This window comes from Phyllostomus hastatus, unplaced genomic scaffold (genome assembly GCF_019186645.2).
Source record: "Phyllostomus hastatus isolate PE091 unplaced genomic scaffold, TTU_PhHast_1.1 phas_contig_90, whole genome shotgun sequence".
In the NCBI taxonomy this organism is placed as follows: Eukaryota; Metazoa; Chordata; class Mammalia; order Chiroptera; family Phyllostomidae; genus Phyllostomus; species Phyllostomus hastatus.
In genome coordinates this window covers 4,645,964-4,671,734 of record NW_025333984.1, presented here as the reverse complement: position 1 = coordinate 4,671,734, position 25,771 = coordinate 4,645,964, and the positions used below count along the sequence as shown (strand labels likewise).

The window sequence follows — 25,771 nt, the reverse complement described above, 5'->3', positions numbered from 1 at the left end:
TAAAAAGAAATGTCAGGAAGAGGGTTAGGTTAGTTGGGCAGTGAAGGGGGAAGACACATGGTCATCACTGGTCTCATGTTAGGACCAACTAAAGAAAAAGTGGGACCTTGAAATCTCCAGGAAAATGTTTTCCAAAGTAAAGTTTGAAGAATCTTTAAGGCTCTTTACACTTCCATGCTAGAATCACTAAGGTGGAGGCAAGAGAGAAGAGTGATCTTGGGTAAAACTAGGGTTGGGCAGAAACTGGCATGTTTTGAAGAAATATAAGAATATTTACCCATATGTAAATAGAGAATCTAGAGATGGTATACTGGTGAAAACTGCAGAGTGTGAGAGAAAGATGAAGACATGTATTCAGGTGTTATCTGGAGCTGGTGTTGGAAAGGGTAAAAACTTGCCTTTGATAGTCACTGCCCTGGGAGGGCCCAGAAAGCAGAGGTTATCTGAGATCCAGGGCTTATAAGTCTAAGCATTAATTAGAAAATCTAGACTAAATAAGGGTACTGAATGGGAGATTCATGGTCCTAAATAGAATGGTCTTGAAAGAAGGAGAAAGTGGGAATACACCAGTTTTTCCAGTGTGCAAGTGGGAGGAATTCTAGATATAGAGAGATGAATGATGGAAATTCTAAAGTGAAATAGGATAAAGAACAGTGACCTGAGAGCCTTGGGCTCCAATTGGAGGTTCGGGTGGGAGCCTGGAGGGAAGGTGCTAATCAGGTTGTACATCCAGAGTAGTTCGTTGATTCTAGGCTGAGTTAAGTTTGAGATGAAATAGAAGGGCAACAGGGGGGTCGGGAGTTGTTTTCCAGCATCAGCCAGCATCTAGGATTGAGAGAGGAAGAAGTCATGGTTGAATTAGGTAGAAAACTGAACCCTACAGTGAAACAGAGAAAGCCAGGGAAAGTGGGCATTGTTGTTAGGATAAAATAGAAGGGAGAAGCCACTGATGATGACATAAGGGGTAAGGAAAACTCTAGACCTTTGAGTTTTAAAAAAGAAAGGAAATGTCACCATGTTGGGGTTCTAGTTAGGTGTGAGTCTATGCTTGCCAGAGGGTTTGGCTTCAGGACAGCCAAAGAGAGAGAAAATAAGAAGTAATCCACCTTTTAGCCACTAGGATGCCAGTACAGTGTTTTCACATTGTCTCACATGCATACTAGGCTTTATTAATGCCAGTTTTTGAATGGTCAAAAATATGGTCCTTAGAATAATGTAGAAACTGTTCTCTTTCTAAATCTACCCTTTCCCACTGTTCATAACTTAAAAGCAGTCTTTTATGATGAAAACTTTCTTATGTGAACTGAAGTTTAATTCTGGTCAAGAGTAAGATTAACTGTTTCTATTCCCATAATTCAAATGTGCTGTTCTGGTTCCCTGGTTTTTGTTTTTGTTGTTGTTGTTGTTGTTGTTGTTGTTGTTTTAAAGAAGCTACCATTTCCCCATAAAACATTTAAAAGTGGATAATTGTTTAAAAAGTGGCTGTAGGCTGCATGTCAAGGTCATTTCCCCCCTGGTTAATGAATGGTAGTGCATTTGAAAAGAGATGATTTATTATTTGAAAAATGTGGTAATTTTCAGATTTATTTGTACGAGTATATGAGTCAGGATACATCTTCATTTGGATTTTAAGAAGACCTTAATTAAGCTAAGTGCCCGTGAAGAATTGAGAGTACTGATGGAGCAGGCAAAGCTTTGTGTTTCAGGCTTCTTTATCAACTCTCTGCTAAGAAACAAAATTTGGTTACCTCATTGCTAAGGTATGCCTAGAAATCTTAGTGTTAGTGCCATTTAAGGGTACGGTTGAGTTTGTTATAATGCTGGTGTCCAGGGATAGGAGAACAAGCTGATTTTTATTTTTCTAAGTTCTTTAGAGAAGTGTACTGTACATGCCCCTGATCCCTGGGAGGAGTCAATTCACTCTATACCTGGACCCATGACATGCTTAGGTATCTTATGGTGATGAGGCTTTACATGGTTTAACTTATTTGTACCATATGCAGGATAGTATCTTACACTAGTTCTTAAACTTTAGCATGCATCAGAATTACCTAGGGCTTTGGAGACATACAGCCTCAGGTTAGAGTCCTTGCTCTTCTACTACCTAGCTGGGTGGCAGGAAGCAAGTTACAACTTTTCTTGAGTCTCAGTTTGCTCATCTATAAAATGGAGTTGTTAATCCCAATTTCATAAGGCTATGAGGGTTATGTGAGATGATATGTGTATAGTACCAGGTCCATAGCAGGTTCCCAATAAATGGTGTCATTATGTTATTATCTAGTTTTTCTTAACTCAATTGTGTCCTATGACAGTACCTTTTATATTACACTATGGTAAACTTGGTGGCAGAATGGAAACTGTCAATAGCTCCTGAGTACTGTTCTTGTATCTTGGTTCTCTGTGCTCTTTCTCCACATTCCAGTTGTATTGGTACATATGTAGCATTTACAATGTGGTAGGAAGAAATAGCTTGGCCCATCACTGCATTATTGCATCCACCTTTTAGGTGGAAGTGGCAGCTTCTTTAACAGCTGTGCTGTAACTGTTCAGTATTTCAGGGCAGGAACTAAAGAGTGTATATCCACTTGAAACTTCAGGGGACATTTTGGGCCATGCTTAAAAAATGACCCAAACTTAATTTACTGGGGTGACATTTCAAAAAACATTCCTTTCTGAAAAGGGCTGGTGTGTTTAATTATGACTGGTTGGGCTTTCCAGCTGTCTCTGACATCTGGAAGTTCTACAAAAGCTGGTATATAGAGCTTGGGCCTGGTATGGCTGTATGGCAAGGATGTTCATCAGAGACTGGATGGGAGAGAATAACATCTCAAATAGCTCAGGTATCACCAAACCGAACTTCTGAGCAGAGAAACAAGGTGGGCTGTAAAACAGAGTCCCTCTTTGCAGCCAGAGTGGACTTTGATGCCAATAACAGTTACTCCAGTAAATGGAGAGAGTGATAGCAGGTCAGTTTAAAACAGATCAGTTAATATGTATGAATGACCCACAGACATGGACAACTGTGGGAATGACTGCAGGAGCAGGGGTGGGATGGGTGGAGGAGGGCAAAGGGGGAAAGAATTGGGACAACTGTAATGGAATAACAATAAAAATGACCAAAAAAAAAAAAGAAACAGATCAGTTAACAAATTATGCAGTTGACCCTTGGACAAGGATGGGGTTAGGGGCACTGACCCTGCACAGTTCATAAAAATTTGCATATAACTTTTTAAAAAATATTTTATTTATTTATTTTTAGGGAGGGAAGGGAGGGAGTGGGAGAGAGAAAGAGAGAGAGAGAGAGAGAGAGAGAGAGAGAGATCAATGTGCGGTTGCTGGGGGTTATGGCCTGCAACCCAGGAATGTACCCTGGATGGGAATCGAACCTGGGACACTTTGGTTCCCAGCTCGCGCTCAATCCACTGAGCTACGCCAGCCAGGGCTTGCATATAACTTTTGACTCTCCCAAAACTTAACTATAGTTGTCCCTTGGTATCTGTAGGGGATTGATTCCAGGACCCCCCGCAGATACCAAAATCTGCAGATGCTCAAGTCTCTTATATAAAACTGTGTAGAGCAATGCATATAGTCCACCTTGTGTACCTGTGGTTTCCCAACATCAAATGAAAAATAGTGGTTTTCATCCCCAGTTAGTTGAGTCAATGGATATGAAACCCGGGGATATGGAAAGCCAGTGGTATATTGAAAAAAAATCACATATAAGTGGACCTGAGCAGTTCAAACCTGTGTTGTTCAAGGCTCAATTATAATAATTTCTGTTTGATTTTAAAAATGCATTATTCTCTACCTGCCCCCCTCCCCAGCAGATTTACCTTCCTATTTATATTCTGCTTAGGCAAATATTAAAATGAGTCTTTCCCTGAGCACACATCTACTGTAAGTGGCAGAAGGCAGTCCATCTGTAAGTCTGCTGGGTTTAAGAATTAGCTCTGGCTAAACAACACTCAGATAATTGGAAGTTGATTTTATTGTTTTGCCCCACCCAATTTTATTTTATTTCTGTGCTTGTCTTTATTGTGGAAGTAAGGAAAAGAAAGAAGAGAAAGTTTACGAGAGAGCAAGGGAAGGAAAAAATCCAGAGACCCAATGATTTATATATAGGATTTAAAAAAAATTATTGCTTGATTTTCAGAGAGAAAGGGAGAAACACCAACTTGTTGTTAACACTTATTTATGCATTCATTGGTTGATTCTTGCATGTGCCCTGACCAGGGATCAAACTCTCAACCTTAGTACATCAGAACGATGCTCCAATCAATTGAGCTACCTGGCCAGAGTCTATACAGGATTCTTGATTGCCGTTATGATGTGGAGAGGATTTCAGTTTGTTCTAGTAGGTTAGCAAGTATTTATTGAGTACCCATTGTGTGCCTTCTATCATGCTAGACACTATTGGGAGGGAATTAGAAGTATAAAATATTCTTTCTTGCCTTAAGGAACCTATAGACTGGTAGCAGGTTGGCCCAATATTGATTGTTTGAAATTCTGTGAGTTAATGACGTGTGTGTGTGTGTGTGTGTGTGTGTACCTTTTAGTGAGTAATATATATAAAATAAGTTGAGCCCACCGTTTGGGGTGAGAGAATATGAAAAATAGCCCTTCAAATACTTGTGTGAGAGGTCCAAGAGACTTAAAAAATAGGCCAAAGTTTGGTGAGGAGGAATCCTCTTCAGATAAAAAATTCTGTATCATGAATACGGTATGTTGAAATGAAGATAGTAGAGGGCCACTGTCACAGTTCATGGCAGGGAGGGTGTAGAAGCATCACCAGAGGGATTCCAGTTTCAAATTACATTGATGTAACTTTGAGGTGTGAAACACACACAAATATTCACATGGTCCTGCTGAAGACCAAGACTGAAGAAATCCAACTCTTATTTTCTATCTAGAAGAAATGAGAAGTGCTCAGAAGATTACTGGTTACTTAGGGTGACATTTTTAGGTGGCTTTGTATTTTGAAGAGGACTGAATAATTTTGTGGTGATTCCTTAGGTTTTCTTCCTATCTGTGATGTCTAGAAGTTGTACAAAATCTTGTAGTTAGATCCCAGGTATAGTATAAAGATTTAATGAAGTGTTTTCCTTAAATGGAGTAAAATAATTTCCTTGCAGTAGGAAATGAAAGTGAGTACTACTTGAATAACAGGAAAAAAGTGTCTTGGCAGTGGGTAGAAGAGCTAAACCAATCTGGTGGCATGAAAATATAAATGAGAAATTAAAACTTTTGCTTTTGCCTATTTCATTGTTGGAATTGATTACCTTTGGTCCTTATAAGTGCCTTTGTGTTATGCTCAGTTTTAAGCAGGGACTAGTTTATTCCCATTTTGAAGATGGCATAGTAAATGGACATAGTGAGGTGTCTGAGATAGTTGAGAAGTGGGGGCTGAAGATGCTCTCCAAATTTGCCTCCCACAGTTTAGACTGTGGGTACTGGAGTATATCACATTTCAAGGATGTTGCTGCTCTGTGATTAGATGATTCCAAATGGATTTTGGCAGTTTGCAACATCAAATTGAATGGCTGGGGATTCCACACTAGTGAGGAGATTGAAAGGGTGTGCTTTGGGTTGAAAAAGGTTTGGATGGTAATTCTCACCAAAGAGGAGTTCCAGGGATATTGCAAGCCCTGACCATTCCATTGAGATGAATGTCTAGCCTCCCAAGGTGACTACTTTGAAGGTAACTACATTCATTTGAGTAAGCTCTGTGTTGAACAGATAGTATACATTCACTTGTATTCATTCTCATAAACGTTTATAGGCAAGGTTTTTAAACATAGAGGTATCCGAGCAGTCTATGAAGATGTCCATGCTAGAGCTGTGTGCAGGCAACTACTTAGCTTTCTCAGAAAATTACAAGAATTAATGTATTTGAGAACAGGATGCAGTGTCCCTTATAAGACAGATCCTTTGTGGTAGAACCAGTGGAAATATTTGGATAGCAAAAACAAATAAACAAACAAAAACAGAGAAACTAGAAAGTGCTAGAACAGACTGTCAGGCAGAAGGTTGGGATGAACTGTGCAAAGGGCCTCTTCCTCCTTTAAATTGCCCAGCAAATTATTTACACTTGATTTAGTGTGTGTATGTTTGTGAGGGGTGGTGTGTGGTGGTAGAGGAACCTGTTTTGTGTGAAGGTGAGCAAAGCAAAGTGATTGGGTAGGAAAGTGAGGTATGATAGGAAAAGATGAGGGGACATAGATACTAGGGGGAATGCTGAGGGGAATATCAGAATGCCCTTTTATGGTAACTTAGTAAATTAGAATAATTTACATCAGAGAAATTCCTCATTAGGAGGTGGGGTTTGGCATATGTAATTAAATAGAGAAAACAGGAATGTTAGTCTCCTGTTGAACACACATGGAAGAAGGCAGAGTGACAAGACGGGTAAGGTCTGTGGTAGGGGTTTCATATCTAAAGCCAGGTAAAGTTATCCTTGTTGGGTATATGTAGCCATTGAAAACTGATTTTGAAATGTTTTGACCTTTCTCCAAAGGCACATTGGAGAGAAGGTGGAAGTCATGGCCTGTTCACTTTAGCCCCAGGTTCTCAATGTCAGTAGTCTCTTGGATCTACTTGGAGGTGTCTTAGATGCTGCTTTTCCCGAAGTGGAGTAATGGGGTGGACTCTCCTTTGCTTCTGTGACATTTGAATGTGAATGCCTCTGTCATGGGCGCTTCACCCAGAGCTCTGGATTTCTATTGGAGCAGTAGGTCCCAAAGTTGGTTTTTTTTTTACTCATTAGTCATCACTGACCCAACCCTCCTTCTTAAACTGTCTACTGGCCACGCCTATCCTCTTGAGGACAGATTCAGGGCCAGGCTTCAAGATGAATATTTTTCTGGCTCATTTTTTAAAGTCATAATTGCTTCCAGGTCACCAGGCAGTGTAAACCAAAGAAGCCTGGGGGAGTACTTCCAGATTTAGTTTAACTGAGACCTTCTTAATCTTGAGTTTCTAATTTACTGTCTTGATGGTAGAATCCAACAATGAATAAATGGGCAGGTTTCATGCTATGCTATTCATGATTCTGGGGAACTTGTTTGCTGGACATACACCCTGTCTGGTCATTTTCAAGGTTAACTTTTTAAACACTGTCTACCTTGGTGAAAAGCATTTGTCAAATACAGATGCTCTATCACCTCCTTTTGTGTCCTTCTCTTCCTCATATGCATGACAACCATGCTTTGCTTGTAGTTGTTGTGAAATCTGCTTATTTGAGTATCTTCATTTCAAAATAAAACCAAAAAAATTACCTAATTTGTAAAATCTTCTTTGAGATTTTAGTGCTGCCCATCCACTATTACCAACTCCCTTTAACCCTGACTTGGGCTACAATTTGATGTTCTCCTTGTTTTGCTAATGTACTCTCTCTAAAGTTCTGAAATGTCTATCTTCAGTGCTTCCCCACAGTGTTTCAGTTTGGCCCATGATGGTGAAATATTTCAGGTTCCCCTATTTCATTTTTTCCCTTTTGGTTGTCATATCCTATGGGCTTCTCTTTTATGCCTTTCACACCTGCCCTTGTCTTCTAGTGGTTTTTTTTTTCTTTTGGACTTTTTTGAAGAATGATTTTTGCTTCATTATGGCTTCTGTTCTAGTTGCTCTTCCTCACCTTAGCTGCTGTTTTCACCATTTTAAAGTTATTGTTCTCCTATTAGTCCATTTTCTTTTTGGTTTCCCCTATTTTGTAGTGTGGTGATCATGTCTGGCTACCTACTCTCTGGTGCCTACCTGTTGGATTCATTCTCTTGGATCTCGGTCAGTCCTTCTACTTATGTGTATATGTGCCTCCCAAATAAAAAGAGTTTTATTTATTTATTTTTTTCCAGCCATACTTAATACTTTGGGTTGCTGGAGCAAGTGCTCTCCTTTGTTTTTACCACGAGTTGGATGTGCCTTTTGAGGTTTCCCCCGTAAAGTGGGGCTAGCTCATAGTGGTCCCACTGCTTTCTCTGCAGTTGCCAGCATTTGATTCTGGGGCAATGCAGCTGTTCATTTCTTAGCAATTACATGGTTGTGACATCTGGGAAAAGCCTTTGAGGTATTTCATATCCTTGTGCCTGGGCTTCCTGGGTCGCATGAGGTTACCAGGTTTCTTCCAAGTTCCTTTTAGGAACTTGGCCTTTTGCCTTTGATGTGATGGTTCCCATCAGAGAGAGAGTGAGAGTGAGAGACTGAGAATGCACACCACACATGAGTGCAGGTGCTACAAGCAAAAGCAATTGATATAGAAGTGTGTATACCAGCGGAACCTACCAAGTGTAGCGTGTCTGTAAGGTTTTTCCTTTTTTGCTCACCTCTCCTGAGAAGTAGCGTACAGTTGAGTGGTTAGTGATTTGCTTGGACATGATAGTAACAAAACGAAACCCTAGGACTGCTGGATCAGAAACTCCAGGACTGGGACCCACGACTCTTGTGTTTTGAACAAGCTCCTCAGTGATCCTGGCCTGGGAAACTGGTGTCTGTTGGCCATCTCAACTCCTCCCTTCCTATGTGGGCAATGACACCATCAGTGTCTCTCATTCATTCATTCATTCATTCATTCATTTAATTTATAGAGAGAGGGGGAGGGAGGGAGAAAGAGAGGGAGAGAAACCTTGATGTGAGAGAGAAACATCAATCTGTTGCCTCTCATACATATCCCAGCCAGGAACCTGGGGATGGAACTTGCAGTCCGGGCAAACCCACAACCCAGGCATGTGCCCTGAGTGGGAATTGAACTAGCGACTTTTCTCTTTGTGGGATGACGCCCAACCAAGCCACACTGGTCAGGGCTATCAGTGCCTTTTTAAAAATTTCTTTTTTAAAAAAGATTTTATTTATTTTTTTTTTAGAGAGAGAGGAAGGGAGGGAGAGAGAGAGAGAGGGAGAGAAACATCAATGTGTGGTTGCCTCTCACGTGGCCCCCACTGGGGACCTGGCCCACAACCCAGGCATGTGCCCTAGACTGGGAATCGAACCGGCGACCCTTTGGTTTGCAGCCTGTGTTCAATCCGCTGAGCTACACCAACCAGGGCTAAAAGTTCCTTTTGTTTACTCTCTGGCTCAGGAGGATCCATCTCATCTTGTATAGATCACTTAGCTTGCTACTTTTCTGCCTGTGCTTTCTATCTGTCTGTGCCTCTTCCCTGCAAAGCCTACTGTTAATTAACAGCAGTGGGTTTCACATAAGAAGAGGTGCTGCTCTGACAAAATCATAGTTAAAGAGTGGGAGGCCAAGATTTAAACACATACTCCACCTTTGCGATCTAGTGAAAATGGGGTACCCAATATCAGTTTTGCTTTCTTTATAGTCGTAAAATGTGTATTGGGTGGTAATTATTTTGGTTTTTACTTGGTTTTCTTTTTGTGGTTGTTGTTTTGGTTTTGGGGGTAGTCTAAAAACTCCTTTATCTAGGTAATATTTTATATGTTCTTCTGTTTCTAAATGCCAAGATTCCCCCCTCTGATTTCTGTTCCAGGCCCTACAAACTACTAATCCTCTCTAAACAGAACAAAAATAAACCTAAGAGTAAAAAGGCCATGGTCAGGAACTTTTATCTGCTGCCTACCAATATTCAGGTAGCTATTTCATGTTGAAACTCATCTTATGGCAAGAAGGGCCCCTTCCATGACCAGAGTCTTCTAATGCTTCATAGAGATAAAATGCGAAAAAAGTACCTAGTATATCAGCCAACAGGCTGAGTTGCTGTTTCTAAAACTGTGACATTCCAAGATATTCTAAGAAATAGTCAAAACTTGATTAACCAGGATATTCAGGGAATGGGATCCTGGTGAACCAACATGAAGCCGACAGTCAATCTATTTGTCATACCCCCTGTTGAAATCTTTCTAAAATTATGTGTTAACCCACATAACTGTCTTAGTAATATTACAGATAATTTTCAGGAAAGGTAAAATCATGAGTCTCACACACATTTAAAAATGAACACGTGTTAAAGATTTTATTTTACTCATTAATCAATAAGGGAACCAGACAGATGTTATAGACAGTTGAGAAAAAAAGTTCAAAACCACAAATTTATATGGAGCAAAGGAATGGAGTGGCAAATGGAGGCAAAACTGGTTTTTCCACAGTGGGAGGGGAAGCCAATCCAAACTCTATGGGACAGGACTGAGTTTGCATATCCAACAGTTACCTGCAATGTACAGAGGTGCAAAATAGGTTAAAGACAATGAACCAGGCTGGGATTAGGCAGGTCCAGAAGGGTGTGCTATAGATAACGAATCATTTTTTAAAATTGAAATACAACAGTTTTTTTTCTATACTAAGTATACATAGTGGATACTTTTTAGGGGGTTGATTTTGCTTCCACTTTGTTAGGGTCATTGCCTCAATTGTCATGCAGGATTCAGTTCCATATAACATGCATTTACTGATTACTTACCGTATGTAAGACATTGCAGAGGAACTAGAGATAAAAAAAGATGGTATTTCTTACCTTAAGTAGCTGATTGCCTCACGAGGGAGACAGACATGCCATGCTCCCAGCTAACCACACTGTGGAGGAGAATAAAAATCAGGTCTGCAGTAGAGGTAGGAATGAAACGTTTTGGAACCAGAGAGGGAGGAGTTAACTGACCAGGGGCTGGGGCAGGGCCTGGGGCTGGGGACACATGATGACACTTAAGCTAAGCCTTGAGGATGACTGAGAGGGGAAGTGGGGGCACAGGAGAGACCATTTCAGGGTGAGGACACAGCAAAGTCCTGAAACTGGATGGTCTGTGCAGGGAAGGGTCAGGATGGCAAGGGCAGCAGGGGAATGGCAGGATGTGGGAGAGAAGGCAAAGAGGTTTGAGGCTAGGTCATGGAGGGCCCTGAATGCTGTGCTAAGAAACACAGGCTTGATTTTGACGACAGAGGAAAGCCATTGAAAGCTTTTGCAGAGGGACGGGATGATGGGATTGAACTGGTGCTTTAGAAAATGAATTGATTGTAGAATCAAGAGATGGGAGACAGAGGGACTGGTTAAGAAGCTATTATAATATTCTGGGTGAAAGATGATGAGGGTCTGCATCAGGTTAGTGGTGAGAGTTGTAGAAGGAGGAAATGGAGATGGTATTATTAAAGTTGGCTCCTGATTGGATGTGGGCAGTGGGAGAGAGGTGTTAGAGGCAACAACGACAATGCTGAAATTTCCAGGCTAGGGGACAGTGGTGCTATTGACTAAGATAGGAAAGAAGCTGGGCGTGGGGGTGGGGTGGGGAGCAGATTTATGGGAACAGATAATGAGTTCAGTTTGAGACACACTGGAAATTCTGGTCTGGGTCTAAGGAGAGAGATCAGGGCTACACATACAGATCTGGGTGTCATCAGTATATGAAGGGGTGAGTTGAAACTGTGGAAGCTCATGAACAGAGAGAAGGAGGGGTGGGTCTGAGAGACACACATACGCACAGAGGGAGAGAGGTGGGGAGAGTGGAAAGCCAGCTTGAACCAGACTTACTAGAGGAGGACAAGAGAGACAAGAGAGGGACACTGAACATTGAGGTGAGAGGAAGGAGATTGGGAGGGAGGGAGGGAGAAGGAGAGGGAAGAGAGAGTGAAGCCTGAGGGGAAAAAAGGAAAGTGAGATAAAGGACCAGAGGCAAGAGAAGCAGGAAGGAGGGGAAAGTTGGAGGAGAAAGGACTGTGCTAGAGAGAGACAGGAGATAGGGAGTAGAGAAGCAGGAGAGAGGGGGAGAAAGAGAAAGCTGGGAGAATAATAGGGGGAAAAGGGGTGTGACAAGGAGGAATAGAGGGAAATAGGAGAGAGATTGAGAGGGAAGGGAAGGGAAAGGGAGAGAGAGAGGTACATGGGGGTAGGAAGAGAAAGAGGGAAGGAAGGGGAAGAGATGGGAGAGGGTGGCCAGGATGAGGAGGTAAGGAGAAACCAAGCAGATAAGGTCCAGGTTTCTGGGGTGGGTGGAGGAAGATGTTCCCTGGAGAAGCCAGCAGGCACTGAGTCAGGATAGCCAGGAGAGGGGCAAGTACAGGGAAAGGGGTGAGGGCAGCAGTAGCCTATGATGCAGAGATAAAGAGTAGGATGAGGTGGAGCAAGAAAAGAATGGGAGTATATGCCTCTGTTCACCCCTTATTGCCTCTTTCCCTTTGCTTAGTCCCTGTGTGCCATGCTAGCCTGCCTCTACCTTGATCTTAGCAGACAGCCTCAAGCCTTAGGACCTCTGCATAGGTTGTTCTCTTTTCCATGGAGTGCTCTTCCCCCAGATATCCACATGGCTTATCCCTTTGCTTCCTTCAAGATGTTGAAATGTCTCCTCAGCAAGACCTATCCTGATCATCCACTTTCAAATTGTAAGCCTGCCTCCCCTCCCCGACCATTGCCAGGCCCCTTAGCCTGTGTTATACCACCTTCTGACATACTATAAACATATAATCATTTAGTGTGTTTCCTGTGCGTCTCATTCCACTAGAATATAAGCTCCATGGAGGCGGGGATTTTTTTGTTAATTGTTTTTTGAAAGGTTTTGTTCATTTATTTTCAGAGATAGGAGAAGGGAGGGAGGAAGAGAGGGGGGAAAACATTGATGTGCAAGAGAAACATCCATTGGTTGCGTCTCACACGCCTGCAACTGGGAACCTGGCCATTAACTCAGGCATGTGCCCTGACTGGGAGTCAAACCAGTAGCCCCTTGGTTTGTTTTGTAGGCTGGCATTCAATCCACTGAGTCACATGAGCCAGAGGCTGTTAATTGTTGAATCTCCGGTACCCAGGACAATGCTGGCACATAGTAGGAGCTCAATAAATATTTGTTGAATGAATAGTAATACTGTGTTGAATATAGACAATCTCTGAAAATTGTTTAAAGGATAAGTGAAACAAATCCCTAATGTGAGTATATTTTATTATGGTTCACTTTTTTAGAAAGTAGAGAACACCATGAAATTCTGATCACTGTAGCACTCTGTTCAGTTGAGTCTTAATGAATAAGGCTTTTTGGCTAATAAGTGAAGTCAAGAGTTTAAGGGTCTCAAGACAAGCTCACTGGATACATATCTTTTTTTTTTGATGCCTTATTTTCTCTAGAAGGTGAATTGGCTGTGCAGTGGTTGTCAACAGTGAGAGCTGGACATTGGCTGGTGAAGGGGTGGTAGATCATGGGGATGACAGACTGAAGGAGGGAAGGAAGAAGGACAGAAATATGTGGTTCTTAACAGAACATTGTTTTTTTCCTTCTTTGCTTGTTTGTGGTCAGTAAAAAGAATATTGCATCTGATTTGGAGGGAGCTTTCAAGCAGGTTAGATACATGCATCGTATCTATACAACTCCCAACTTGAAGTCAGAATAGAGTACATTTGAAGGGCTTATAAAAGAAGCGTGTGCTTCCTCTGAAGAGCTTAAATTGGCTACGTCACTCAAATACTCAGTACCCATGGATTAGAGTTGATGAGAAAAAGACCCCCAGCAGTCTTTCAACGCACTGTTCACATACAGGAATGACCCTCTAATTGTAGTTGGTTAGGCTAAATATGTGTAGAAAATATACTGTCATCTCATTTGTCTGAAATAGATTGAATTTCCTTGAACACTCAAGCATATCTGTCTTTACAATAATTTAAAAATTACTCCAGGTGATTAACAGCATCTTCATCTCCATCCTGAAACCTGTGGATTCTTAGAAAGCTGGTGCTCCCTCGTCCCCATTTGGACCTTAATTTCCCATAGCAGCATGACTTACGAGAGAAACTGTTTTAACATTTTGGTGTTATAATTACCTTTGTTTAAGCGTTTCCTTGTTAAAGGTGGTTAAGCAGGTGGGTCAGAGTTTTGATTTGGGGGGGATTCTTTTTCCTCAGGGGAAGTGGCCACAGCAGGTCCTATCTGGTGGTGAGCGGCTGTCATGATCTCTACAGCACCGCTCTACAGCAGCGTACACAACTGGACCAGTTCTGACCGGATTCGCATGTGTGGCATCAACGAGGAGAGGTGAGGAGGCTGGGAAGGTGACTATTGCTGGCTTCCAGTGAGCGATGACTACTCACCAGAGGGGTTAGCTGCAGCAGGACCCGGGGAGAGACCCTGGTGAGGTACTCTGGGTCATTTTTAGTTTTCCTGAAGGATGGGGAGGGATGTGTGAGTGGCCTGCTCTGCCTTGCCGTCCCTGTTCAGATGAAGGTGAGGAGGCCAACAGAGGACCATCCACCAACTGGTATTTGTCTACTCATTAAGAACTGTCAGATGGTGGAATAGAGGAAGCTCAGGCAATTGCAGTTTCTATTTGCTGCATCCACGTTTGGTGCTCAAGGATATGCGTAGGATATTTTTGGCCCTTGATATAAGCCTGGAAGAAAGGCATTTCTATCATTCAGCTTTATACTAGGTACTGTTAGTGGGTATTCTGGTGACTAGTGCTTTCTTGCTTTATGAGACTAATGCAGATTTACAGTAAGATCCTTATGAAGTATCAAAGGGAGATCAAACTGCTTAACATGTAGTTTTCACACGAAATTGAGAGTTGGTGATGCCTGCCTGATCTGTGTGTGTGTGTTCAGTTTCCTGTACACCAAAATATCTCATTGACCAAGCTATGCCATTCCTGATCATGCCCCATACTAAAACCCCTCAAAATGGCCTTTAGATTTTAAATATATTTCATGTTTTATTTTACTTTTAGAGAGAGGGGAAGGGAGGGAGAAAGAGAGGGAAAGAAACATCAATGTGTAAGGGATACATCAGTGGGTTGCCTCTCACACGCCCCCATCTGGGGACCTGGCCTGCAACCCAGACATGTGCCCTGACTGGGAATCAAACTGGTGACCTTTCAGTTTGTAGACTGGCACTCAATCCACTGAGCCACACCAGCAAAGGTGGCCTTTAGATTTTATATTCAACTTTCATAACGGTTGGCCAAAGAGCTGTGTGTGATGGTTGCATCACCTCTCCCATTAAAACAATTTTCTTAATCCTCACCTGAGGGTATGCTCATTGATTTTAGAGATGGAGGAAGGGAGGGAGAAACAGAGGCAGAGAGAGAGAGAGAGGAGAGGGAAGAGAAGAGAGAGAGAAACATTGATGCAAGACAGAAGCATCTATTGGCTGCTTCCTGCACATACCGTGACTGGGATCAAACCTGCAACCTTTTGGTGCACAGGACAATGCTCCAACCAACTGAGCCACCCAGCCAGGGTCTCTCCCATTTTTAGAGAAGGCACGGCTCCCCTATGCTTGCTGGTGTTTGGCTGTTGTTTCAATCCATTGACTGTTTACATCAGATCAATCACCTAGAACACAGAATGATATGGCTTTTCCTAGGATTACAAATGTGGTGTTTCCTTGTGTAAATCTTCGAAGTGTGTGCATGGTATGTGTGTTTATATGGGGGAGTATTGGCAGTTTGGAAGGGAAAGGGAATGGACGTCTTTGTATGTATCTGCTTTTTATGTCTGTTGTTAACTGGAGAACTGTGTATTTGTCTGAGGTTCAGGTTAGGAGAATGGACCTTCTTTATTTTTTTAAAGCCATTAGCACCTGATAGTTTAATGTTCTTTATACTGAGGGACGAGTTAGAGATAGACTTAAAAGGAGTTTAATTTTAGAATATAAAAGTCAAGACCAAGGAAAATAAGACCAAATTCTTCTCAGCTTTGCATGAGAAAGGGATTTTCCTTTACATATGAAGTATGGCATTAGATAATTACTATGGGATGGCCTGGGGAATGCAAGGTAGTGGTATTGATTTGTGTAAGTATTCATTGGCAACTAGTTATAAGTGGTTCAGACTTTGATGCAAAGATCTGGACTAGAGCCTTTAAAAAATCAATGTACAAGTTACCTTCCTTCACTGGCCTTTCTAAATGTCTTCTGAGAAAGGAGCAGGCAGTGGGCTTGAAACCTGATTTTCCCTCTTTATGATCCTTTCTTGGGATGTTGAATAACCAAATATACCTAGTAGTTAAGATGACCTTCTAAGCATTGGCACTCTTGGTCTAATTTACCCTTTATTGTCACTTTCCCACTAGGAAAGTCTAGGCCATGCTATGGCTGATTTACAAAATGCAATCTCACCTTCCTTAAAAACCATCTTTGTCAGCCCTTTACAACTTGTAGAACTTAGACATTTGGGGTATAAAGCTGCACCTGTGGCTTAACTCTTCAAGTTATGTTTGGGAAGCCTGCCCAGCTTCATCAGATGCAGTGAGGACTGCAGGGACCAGGGGCAGGGCCTTTCTAAAGCTGGCCACAGGCGGCTGACTCTAGTCAGACTTCCAGCTAAATCTGTTTGCTTTCTTGCTTCCTTTCTTGCACCCATTCATTCCCTGTGGTCAACAAACATTAAACCCATTGAGCGCAAACCAGTCATCACGGACACTGGTGGTGGGTGCTACGTAGAATGACACATACAGGTCCTGTGGGAGTCTAGATGAAAGGATGACAAACTTTGGGGGGGGAATAAGGGAAGGCTTCCCAGAGGCAGTGGCATTGGAGTTGGGGCTTGAGAGATGAGTAGGAGTTTGAGGTGAGGGTTGGCATTTTCCAGATGGTGTGTTTGGGGGAAACCTTGTTTGGAATAAAGGTGGTCCTGAGGTGTGTTGGGACTAAAGTAGGGAAAGTTGGCAGGGGCAAGGAGATAAGGAGTCTGGTGTGTGCTGTGTAGTCAGGGCCCAGCAGGAACTGCAACAAGCCTGGTCTGACAGTGGTGCTAGCCCTTAATAATTAGGAAAATAGCCTGGAAGGGTTATGGCCAGTTCTAGTTTAAGTTGAATAAAGCCTTGAGCATAATAGCCCAGGGTCATCTATGTTGAGAAGAAATTGTGGGATTGATTTTCAGTTCTGACTAAAGCCTGCTTTGACCCCCTGCTCCCTCCTCCTGGCCACCCAGACCCTCCTAACCTTGCCTGGTTGGCTCCAGGTATACCCCTCCCTTGTAAGCTATTCTGTCTCAGGTTCTCTCAATGGAGCAATTTTATAATTACTTAGCTTTGCACACCCCTCTCCTCAGAGGATTTGAAATGTGGCCTCACAACATTTTCCCAGAGCCTCAGGAGCTGGCACTAAGGTGTGGGACGGCTGGAGTAGCCAGGACTGCTGCTCCTGCTGCCACTGCTGCTGCCACCTCCAGGGTCTCTAGGCTGGCAGCTGGCTCTACATTCTCTGGTGGAGGGCAGGATTTCTGCTTTCAAGATGATTTTATGCCAGGTGAGAGCCAAGCAAGGGTCAGGGGTCGAGTATGTAACCAGCTCCTCTTTGCATAGTCAGGAGAGGAAATAGTGCAAATAAATAACATCTTGCCTTTGCAATCCTTATGTGGGGTTGGTGAACGGGGGCGGGTAGGCACTACTGCTTGTTTTCCCTTGCCACACCCCCCCCCCACACACCATCCTTGGCAAGTCTAGTTGGAGCACGCGTCTCCCCTATCCCAAGGCTGAGGATAAGTCTTACTTTTCTGGTCTCTCAGGAGTTGATGTCAAAATATGTTTTCCCTTTCCCTCAGGCCTCCCTTCCTCCCCATCCTGGAGACCCCTGACTGCATCTCCGGCAGCCACTGACTTGCTTCTCTTTACCATCATTTCTATTTGTCACCAATAGTCAATGCCAGCAGTGAAACCCTCCCACTCTTGCCAACTTAGCTGGCTTTTAAAGGGAACATGCCACCCCTTCCCCCCACTAGCCACTTGTAGAGCCCTGAAAATGTGGGGAGAAGCCTGCAGTGATCCCTCTTGCCTTGTTTTGCTTCTCTTGCCCAAGGTATAATTTCAGAGTCTGTCAATGGTGCCCTGTTCCAGTGGGAGGGAGAAAGTTAGCAGGGCCCTCCCCATTCTCATGGGACTTGACTGCAGGTGCCCAGACTGCCTGTTGGCTAGCGTGGCTGGTGAGGTGGGCACCGGCTTTTGGGGGAGCTCAAGATAAGGGTTCCAAGGAATGGAGGCAAAAACCCAGGACGTCTGCCTCCCCAGAGGCACACAGAGCATTCCTGGCTCAGTCCCCTAGGAACCTCGGTGGAGCCCTTCTGCTGGAGCTTTATTCTTGCGCCCAAAGCTTCCACCCGGCCACTTGCACCATGGCTGCTGCCCCATGATGTCTTCCCTAGGGCAGTGGGACACTCTTGCCATACTCAAACCACCAAACTTCCAGTGGGTGTTTTTCTGTAACTTCACCCTCCCAGTCTGACCTTTCTTTCTTCTTTTTTTTTTTAGTCACGATGTACCATTTTCTGAGGTTCTTATCCGAAATTTAGAGAAGACTTTTTGAGCAGGTGGGGGTACAGTTAAGTTTTCCCCCTTTGGGACCCAGCTCTCTGGCCTCGAGCCCTTCTGTCTGTGATGTACCAACTTGAGTTTGGAGTCTGTGGTCTGGAAGGGAATGGGAGAGAATGTGGTGGTGCTGGGAGGCCACGGGGGAGAGTGGGGAGCTGGCAGGGGTGGGATGCAGGAAGGGTAGAAAGGCAGGAGGAAGGTGCTGGCTGGGGCTCACTGGTACTCTACAAAATGGAAAGAGGTACCCTGGAGAGAAAGAAGTTGTACCCTTGAAATGCCCCTCAGCACCCAGTGACCTGGTGGCCTTGGTGGCCTTGGTGGCCTTGGAATCAGTGTCATCACATGTGCTCATAAATGTGTATCTGCTCTAGGCAAGCCCATTGGGTGAACAGGTGATGATGAGTCAGAGTTAGAACATGAAACACGGTGGAGGTGGTTATTTGTTTTAGGAAAGGCTTGCCCTTATGGTACCTGCAACCCGCTTCCCTTATAGACTTAAAATAAGATTGCATTTAAAAGAAGAACAGTTTGCATGCTTTTTGAGAGCTCCTGTGAATCACCTTTCCAGCCTTTCCGGCAATACCCAGTACCTCCTAGATGGTTACTTTGAAGGGTAAGCTCTCGGGACAAGGAAAAGGTGCTGGGGTGTCTTTCACAGTCTTGGTGAGAGCTCTAGAAAACAGAATACACGGCCCAAAGTGGGGAGTCCATAGATGTCAGGATGGGCTCCTTTGCAAGAACTTGCAAAGTTGGTACAGAGGCTCCGGTTTGCAACCTGGACCCTCCAGTCCCTTGTGATTTCCCCCAAGCCACCATGGGAAGCAAGACAGCAAGGTTATAGAAACCCAGGAAGGCAGGGGGAATTCTGGGGAAGGTAGTAGCCCAAAGACCAGGCCTCATGTCCCTTCTCTGGTTGTGTCTCCCATGCTAGAAGAGCACCTCTTTCTGATGAGGAGTCCACGACAGGTGACTGCCAGCGCTTTGGATCTCAGGAGTTTTGTGTCAGCAGCACTTTTTCCAAGGTAAGGGGCCACCTCCCAATGGTAGAGTTGAACTACCCAGGTGATATGCCCAGCCTGTCATCTTCAGAAAAGGGACAGGAAGGGGCAGGATATTTCCCAGGAGTTGCTGTATATGAGACAGAAATTTGCTAGCTGCTCTTTGCTTCTGCCAAGACCCGGTTAGTCAAGTTGCAAAGAGGACCAGCGGTCGCCTCTCCAAGGCCTTGGGATGCTTGCATGAGCCACAGAGAGCTACTAAGATGGACACGCTGCTTTGTCATTGCAGGTGGAGTTCACAGCAGTTGGAAGTGGCAGCAATGCCCGGGGGGCAGACCCAGATGGCAGTGCAACAGAAAAACTTGGGCACAAGTCAGAAGACAAGCCTGACAACCCCCAGCAGAAAATGGACTATGCTGGGAATGTGGCAGAGGCTGAGGGCCTCTTGGTGCCCCTGAGCAGCCCGGGAGACGGGCTCAAGCTCTCCTCCTCTCCTGAAGGCGCCGAGGCCGGCAACAACAGGGCTGACTGCTCCTGGACTCCCCTCAGCACACAAATGAGCAAACAGGTGGACTGCTCGCCCACCGGGGTAAAGGTTTTGGATTCTCGGCATGGTGTTGGGGAGAAAAATACTTTCATTTTGGCAACTCTGGGAACTGGAGTGTCCATGGAGGGAACCCTGCCTCTGGTTACCACTAACTTTAGTACGCTGCCAGCACCCATCTGCCCCCCTGCTCCTAGTTCTGCCTCTGTCCCCCCATCTGTTCCAGATCCATTCCAGGTTTCCCTCTCTGTCCCCACCCCAGTGCCCCACTCAGGGCTAGTTCCTGTCCAGGTTGCCACTTCGGTTTCAGCCCCTTCCCCTCCCTTAGCACCAGTCCCAGCTCTGGCTCCGGCACCACCATCAGTGCCCACGCTCATCTCTGATTCGAACCCCCTCTCGGTTTCGGCCTCGGTCCTGGTGCCTGTGCCAGCTTCTGCTCCCCTTTCGGGCCCTGTTCCCCTGTCAGCTCCAGCCCCTACCGCCCTTTCAGTCTCAGTTTCAGCTCCTTCCTTGGCCTTGATCCAGGCTCCTGTGCCCCCTTCGGCTCCAACCCTGGTCCTCACAACTGTCCCCACTCCAGTTCTGGCTCCCATACCAGCGTCCACACCTCCAGCAGCCCCCGGCCCTCCATCAGTGCCGATGGCCACTCCAACCCCATCCTCTGGCCCGCCTTCCACCCCCACCCTCATTCCTGCCTTTGCTCCTACACCGGTGCCTGCACCCACCCCAGCTCCAATCTTTACTCCAGCCCCCACGCCCATGCCGGCTGCCACACCAACTGCCATTGCCACGTCCGCGCCCATCCCGGCCTCCTTTAGTTTGAGTCGAGTGTGTTTTCCTGCAGCTCAGGCACCAGCTATGCAAAAAGTCCCTCTGTCATTTCAGCCAGGGACAGTGCTGACACCAAGCCAGCCACTAGTGTATATCCCACCTCCAAGCTGTGGGCAGCCGCTCAGTGTGGCCACACTGCCAACCACTCTGGGGGTCTCCTCCACTCTTACACTCCCTGTCCTGCCATCCTACCTACAGGACAGGTGTCTCCCTGGCGTGCTGGCCTCCCCAGAGCTACGGTCTTACCCATATGCATTTTCTGTAGCCCGGCCTCTGACTTCAGATTCTAAGCTGGTCTCTCTGGAGGTGAACAGGCTTCCGTGTGCGTCCCCATCCAGCAGCACCAGCACCCAGCCTGCGCCCGATGGCGTCCCTGGACCTTTGGCAGATACTTCCCTCACCACTGCTTCTGCCAAGGTGCTTCCAACGCCACAGCCTTTGCTGCCAGCCCCCAGCGTGAGCTCCGCCCCACCGCACCCCACCAAGATGTCAGGTGGCGCCGAGCAGCAAGCAGAAGGGACTTCTGTTACTTTCTCTCCCCTCAAGTCACCTCCACAGCTGGAGCGAGAGATGGCGTCTCCACCCGAGTGCAGCGAGATGCCCCTTGACCTCTCCTCTAAGTCCAACCGCCAGAAGCTTCCATTGCCGAACCAACGCAAGACACCCCCCATGCCTGTGTTGACCCCTGTGCACACCAGCAGCAAGGCCCTCCTGTCCACGGTCCTGTCTAGGTCTCAGCGCACAACCCAGGCTGCTGGCAGCAATGTCACCTCATGCCTGGGCTCCACTGCCTCGCCCTTCGTCATCTTCCCTGAGATTGTGAGGAATGGGGACCCGAGCACCTGGGTGAAGAACTCAACTGCACTGATCAGCACCATTCCTGGCACCTACGTGGGGGTGGCCAACCCAGTGCCTGCTTCACTGCTGCTGAACAAAGAGCCCAACCTGGGTCTCAATCGAGACCCCCGCCATCTCCCCAAGCAGGAGCCTATTTCCATCATCGATCAAGGAGAGCCTAAGAGCACTGGTGCTTCCTGTGGCAAGAAAGGCAGCCAGGCTGGGACTGAGGGACAGCCAAGCACAGTCAAACGTTACACCCCAGCCCGTATTGCCCCAGGGCTGCCAGGCTGCCAAAGCAAGGAGCTTTCTCTGTGGAAGCCCACAGGGCCAGCAAATATTTACCCACGGTGTTCAGTTAATGGGAAACCCACCAGCACCCAGGTCCTGCCTGTTGGCTGGTCACCATACCACCAAGCATCTCTGCTTTCCATTGGCATTTCCAGTGCCGGACAGCTGACCCCCAGTCAGGGGCTACCCAATAGGCCCACCAGCGTTGTTTCTGAGTTTTCTAGTGTGTCGTCTCTTGGCCCCAGTGAAGCAGTACATGGACTTCCCGAGGGACAGCCACGGCCTGGGGGCCCTTTTGCTCCAGAGCAGGACACTGGCGCAAAGAACAAAACTTGCCGGATTGCTGCCAAGCCTTACGAAGAACAAGTCAACCCTGTCCTTCTGACTCTCAGCCCTCAGACGGGGACTCTAGCACTGTCTGTTCAGCCTAACAGTGGAGACATAAGGGTAAGTCAGGGGCCTGAGGAATCAGACGGCCACCTCTGCTCTGACAGCACTCCTAAGACAGAAAGCCCCCAGGGGACTTGTGGCCTGAAGCTGGCAGGAGACACAAAACCTAAGAACCAAGTGCTGGCCACCTACATGTCTCATGAGCTGGTCCTGGCCACCCCCCAGAACCTGCGCAAGATGTCCGAGCTGCCTTTGCTACCTCATGACAGCCGCCCCAAAGAACTCATTTTGGATGTGGTCCCAAGCGGCAAGAGGGGCTCCAGCACAGAACTTTCACAGCTTGGAAGCCAGGTGGACCTGGGGCGGGTGAAAATGGAGAAGGTGGATGGTGATGTTGTCTTCAATTTAGCCACCTGCCTCCGGGCTGATGGCCTCCCAGCAGCTCCCCAGAGGGGCCAAGCCGAAGTTCAGAGTAAGGCTGGGCAGACTCGAGTGAAACAGGAAAGCATAGGGGTCTTTGCTTGCAAGAACAAGTGGCAGCCAGACTCAGTGGTGACCGATGGGGTGACCGAACCTCTGCCGCCTAATAAAATGAAGTGTGACAAAGACAAGGACGGTGAGGAGCAGCAGCCACAAGCCAAGGTCACAGCCCGAAGTTCCCATGGACCCAAGGTGAGTACGGGGCTGAGATGAGTACACGGTTGAGGGCAAGGCCGAGACACCAGTTGTCTGCTTTGTCCTGCAGGTGTCAACTTTATTTAGCTGTGGCGGTGTTCTTAAGAAGCTCTGTGAACTGAACTGGTTGGAAGGCTCATATAAAGTGAATAATGACCTGCTGCCCCCTTTCTAAGTCACCTTTTCCTTATATGGTGTTTTAGCATGGGGAGGGGCTGGGTGCATTTTATAGGATGTGAGAAATGATTTGGTCCCTAGGGTGAGGGAAGCCATTGTCCCAGGTGAAGTTGGAAAGCAGAAGACAGTATTGGCAAGGGACATCAATAGCAGGCCCTTCCCAGCATAATCATTCCTCCTTTTTCTTTTCTGAGATGACTGCTGACCTCAAGAACTTGGGGCCAGGGAGGGAAAGGGCCTTTGATTGGGTTGTTCTCTGCACCACTGCAGGAGCCTGCTCGGGATTTGCTTGGAGTTTAGTGAGGCTAGAGCCAATTTGGCCCTTGGCCTTATCCACCAGTTCTCTACCACCCCCCACCCAATGCTCAGGGTGGCAACTCTGGGGTGCTCCCCGCTGGAAATTTGGTGTGCAAGGCAGTGGGACATCTGGACCTGGGTTCTCAATAGGCTAAAGGCAGTAGCAGGAGGATGTGCCAACAGGATTCAACTGGAATCCAGTGGTCCTTTGGAGGTGATCCAAAGGCTATTGGTGAACCAGGGAGATTCTTGGAGCAGTTGAGGCTAGGGCTTGTTCAAAATATGGAGCAATTTGAAGTTATGTTAACAAGCCTTCAAACTGAATGTTGATATACCATAGTTTGCTGCATATAATAGACACTTTTTAGCCCAGATTTTTGAGGGATAAATAAGGGTGTGTGTTATACATGAGTAGTACTAATTCTGTATCTATATACTGTAAAATGAAAGATTGTTTTCCTGAAAGCTTGGGCCAAGAATGAGGTTGCGCATTATACATGGGAGGACATTATACACAGCAAAGCGCAGTACATTGATACATAAATTTGTACCCAGTGCACCATGAATTTGTTTGTGGCAGAAGCTCTTTGTCTTTTTTGGACTACAGAGTGTTTTGAGAAGTGATGAGAGAGCTGTGGACCCTGTCCCCAGAAACATATCCTCAGAATTTTGCCAATAATTTCAAGGAGTTCATTGTCCCACTCCCTCCCTGAAGCCCATCTGTGGACTCCAGGTTAAGAACCTTGGGGACAGAATTGTGGTGGGTTCTAGTCAGTGACCTCACAACCATTTCTGTGTGGCAGAGACATGCCAAGTAGGAACATAGCTCATTACATAGTAGAGCATTTGGTCAGGCAACTGCAATCTGCCCTTGGTGGTAATAAGAATAATAATTCTGTCATAGCTGTTACCATTTGCCGAACATTATCTAACTTAATCCTTTACGATAACCCTATGAAGTCACTGCTACGCCCAACTTACGAATAAGAAGATAAAGGGAACAGAGTGAGTGGATAAGTTACCCAAGGTTACACAGCTACTAAATGGCCAAGCTGGAACTCAAACTCAGGTCTTGTTGGTTCCAAAGTTCATGTTCATCTTAGCTGTACCATATTATCTTCCATTCTCCTTATGTGTAGCTGTTTCAATGACTGCTTAGCAAGTGTTTGTTGAGCCGCATCTGCATGTCAGCTCCTCCCAGGCAGTAGGACTACATTGTCGGGAGGGCGGTATTGCATTTTGATGAGGAGTGTGCTCTCTGGAGCTAGGCGCAGTGACTGCCTGAGTTTGGATCTCGGCCCTATTTCTTAGCTGAGTGATATCAGTCAAGTTCCTTAATCTCTCTGGCTCTCAGTTTTCTCATCTGCACAATGAGAAAAATAATGGTGTCTTACTCATAGGGCCTGTGTAGAGATTAAAGGAGAGGATGACGTGAAATATCCAGAATAGGCAAACCAATAGAGACAAAAAGTAGATAAGTGGTTGCTTAAAGTTGGTGGGGATGGGGAATTGGGGAGCGACGGCTTCATGAGGTCCTCGAAATAGATAGTGATGTGGTTAACAGAACTCTGTGACTATTAAAAACAGTTGAATCATAAACTTAAATAAATGAATTTATGTGGTATCTCAATAAATTATATGTCAGTGAAGATGTTAAAAAAGATCAAATGAGCCCTGGCTGGCATAGTTCAGTGGATTGGGCTCGGGCTGCGAACCAAAGCATCGCAGGTTCGATTCCCAGTCAGGGCACATGCTTGGGTTGCAGACCATGGCCCCCAGCAACCACACATTGATGTTTCTCTCTCTCTCTCTCTCTCCCCCCCCTCTCTCCCTCCCTCCCTTCCCTCTCTAAAAAAAAAAGATGAAATGAGGTGATATACATAAATGCTGAGAACAGTGCCTAGCACATAGTAAGTGCTCAGTGAGTGGTAGCAGTCGCTGTTAGTGTTGTTGGTATTGCCAACAAAATCAACGTGGTCCCTACTGTCATGGAGCTTATGTCTTGCAGATGACTCGATGACAGTCAGGCACTGCCTCTTCCTATATTGGATGAACAGTTGACTGGGCTCACTGGCAGATGCAGAGGGCAGAGAGTAAAGTTAGAGGATCAGGGGCCTCGAAGCAGCCCTTAACCGGTGGCCTGTAATGGTTTAATAAGTGGCCACTTTTCAGGAGAGCAAATAACTTAGACATTTCTTTTCTTATGTTCCCTTTTCCTGAGAAAGAAACCACTGATAAGCAAACTGTGATCAGGGTTTAATTTAAAACAGCCCCGTTCAGGGCATGGCCAAGAATCAGAAGAGCTGTGCCTGTCTCCAATACCACCTGCCCCAGGGCCTCGCAGAATCCTGAAGGGCCTTTGGAATCATCAGAAAAGAAAGAGTTCTGTCTGCTTCATCTGGCTCTGGGTGTATTTAATTGTTTTCTCATCCTTTGTAAAAATTTTTGGAAAACCTTTCAAAACTGCTCACTGGAACATCCATCTTACACGGCGGCCCCAGCCTCCCAACATT

At 45.7% G+C, this 25,771-nt stretch overlaps 1 protein-coding gene across 11 annotated transcripts in view; it reads left to right on the top strand.

Moving 5' to 3' along the window:
• Nucleotides 1-25,771, top strand: part of BCORL1 (BCL6 corepressor like 1) — a 63,013-nt gene that overhangs the window by 6,097 nt on the left and 31,145 nt on the right. For 6 of the 11 annotated variants that reach the window (XM_045852222.1, XM_045852219.1, XM_045852220.1 and 3 more), the window contains 3 exons: nt 13,821-13,950; nt 19,150-19,240; nt 19,506-22,781. In XM_045852222.1, coding sequence (XP_045708178.1) covers nt 13,865-13,950; nt 19,150-19,240; nt 19,506-22,781 — 3,453 coding nt within the window. In that variant the 5' untranslated portion in view covers nt 13,821-13,864. Of the gene's footprint in view, nt 1-13,820; nt 13,951-18,158; nt 18,218-19,149; nt 19,241-19,505; nt 22,782-25,771 lie in introns of those variants that run through there. The other 5 variants (XM_045852226.1, XM_045852225.1, XM_045852228.1 and 2 more) reach the window with 4 other exon arrangements.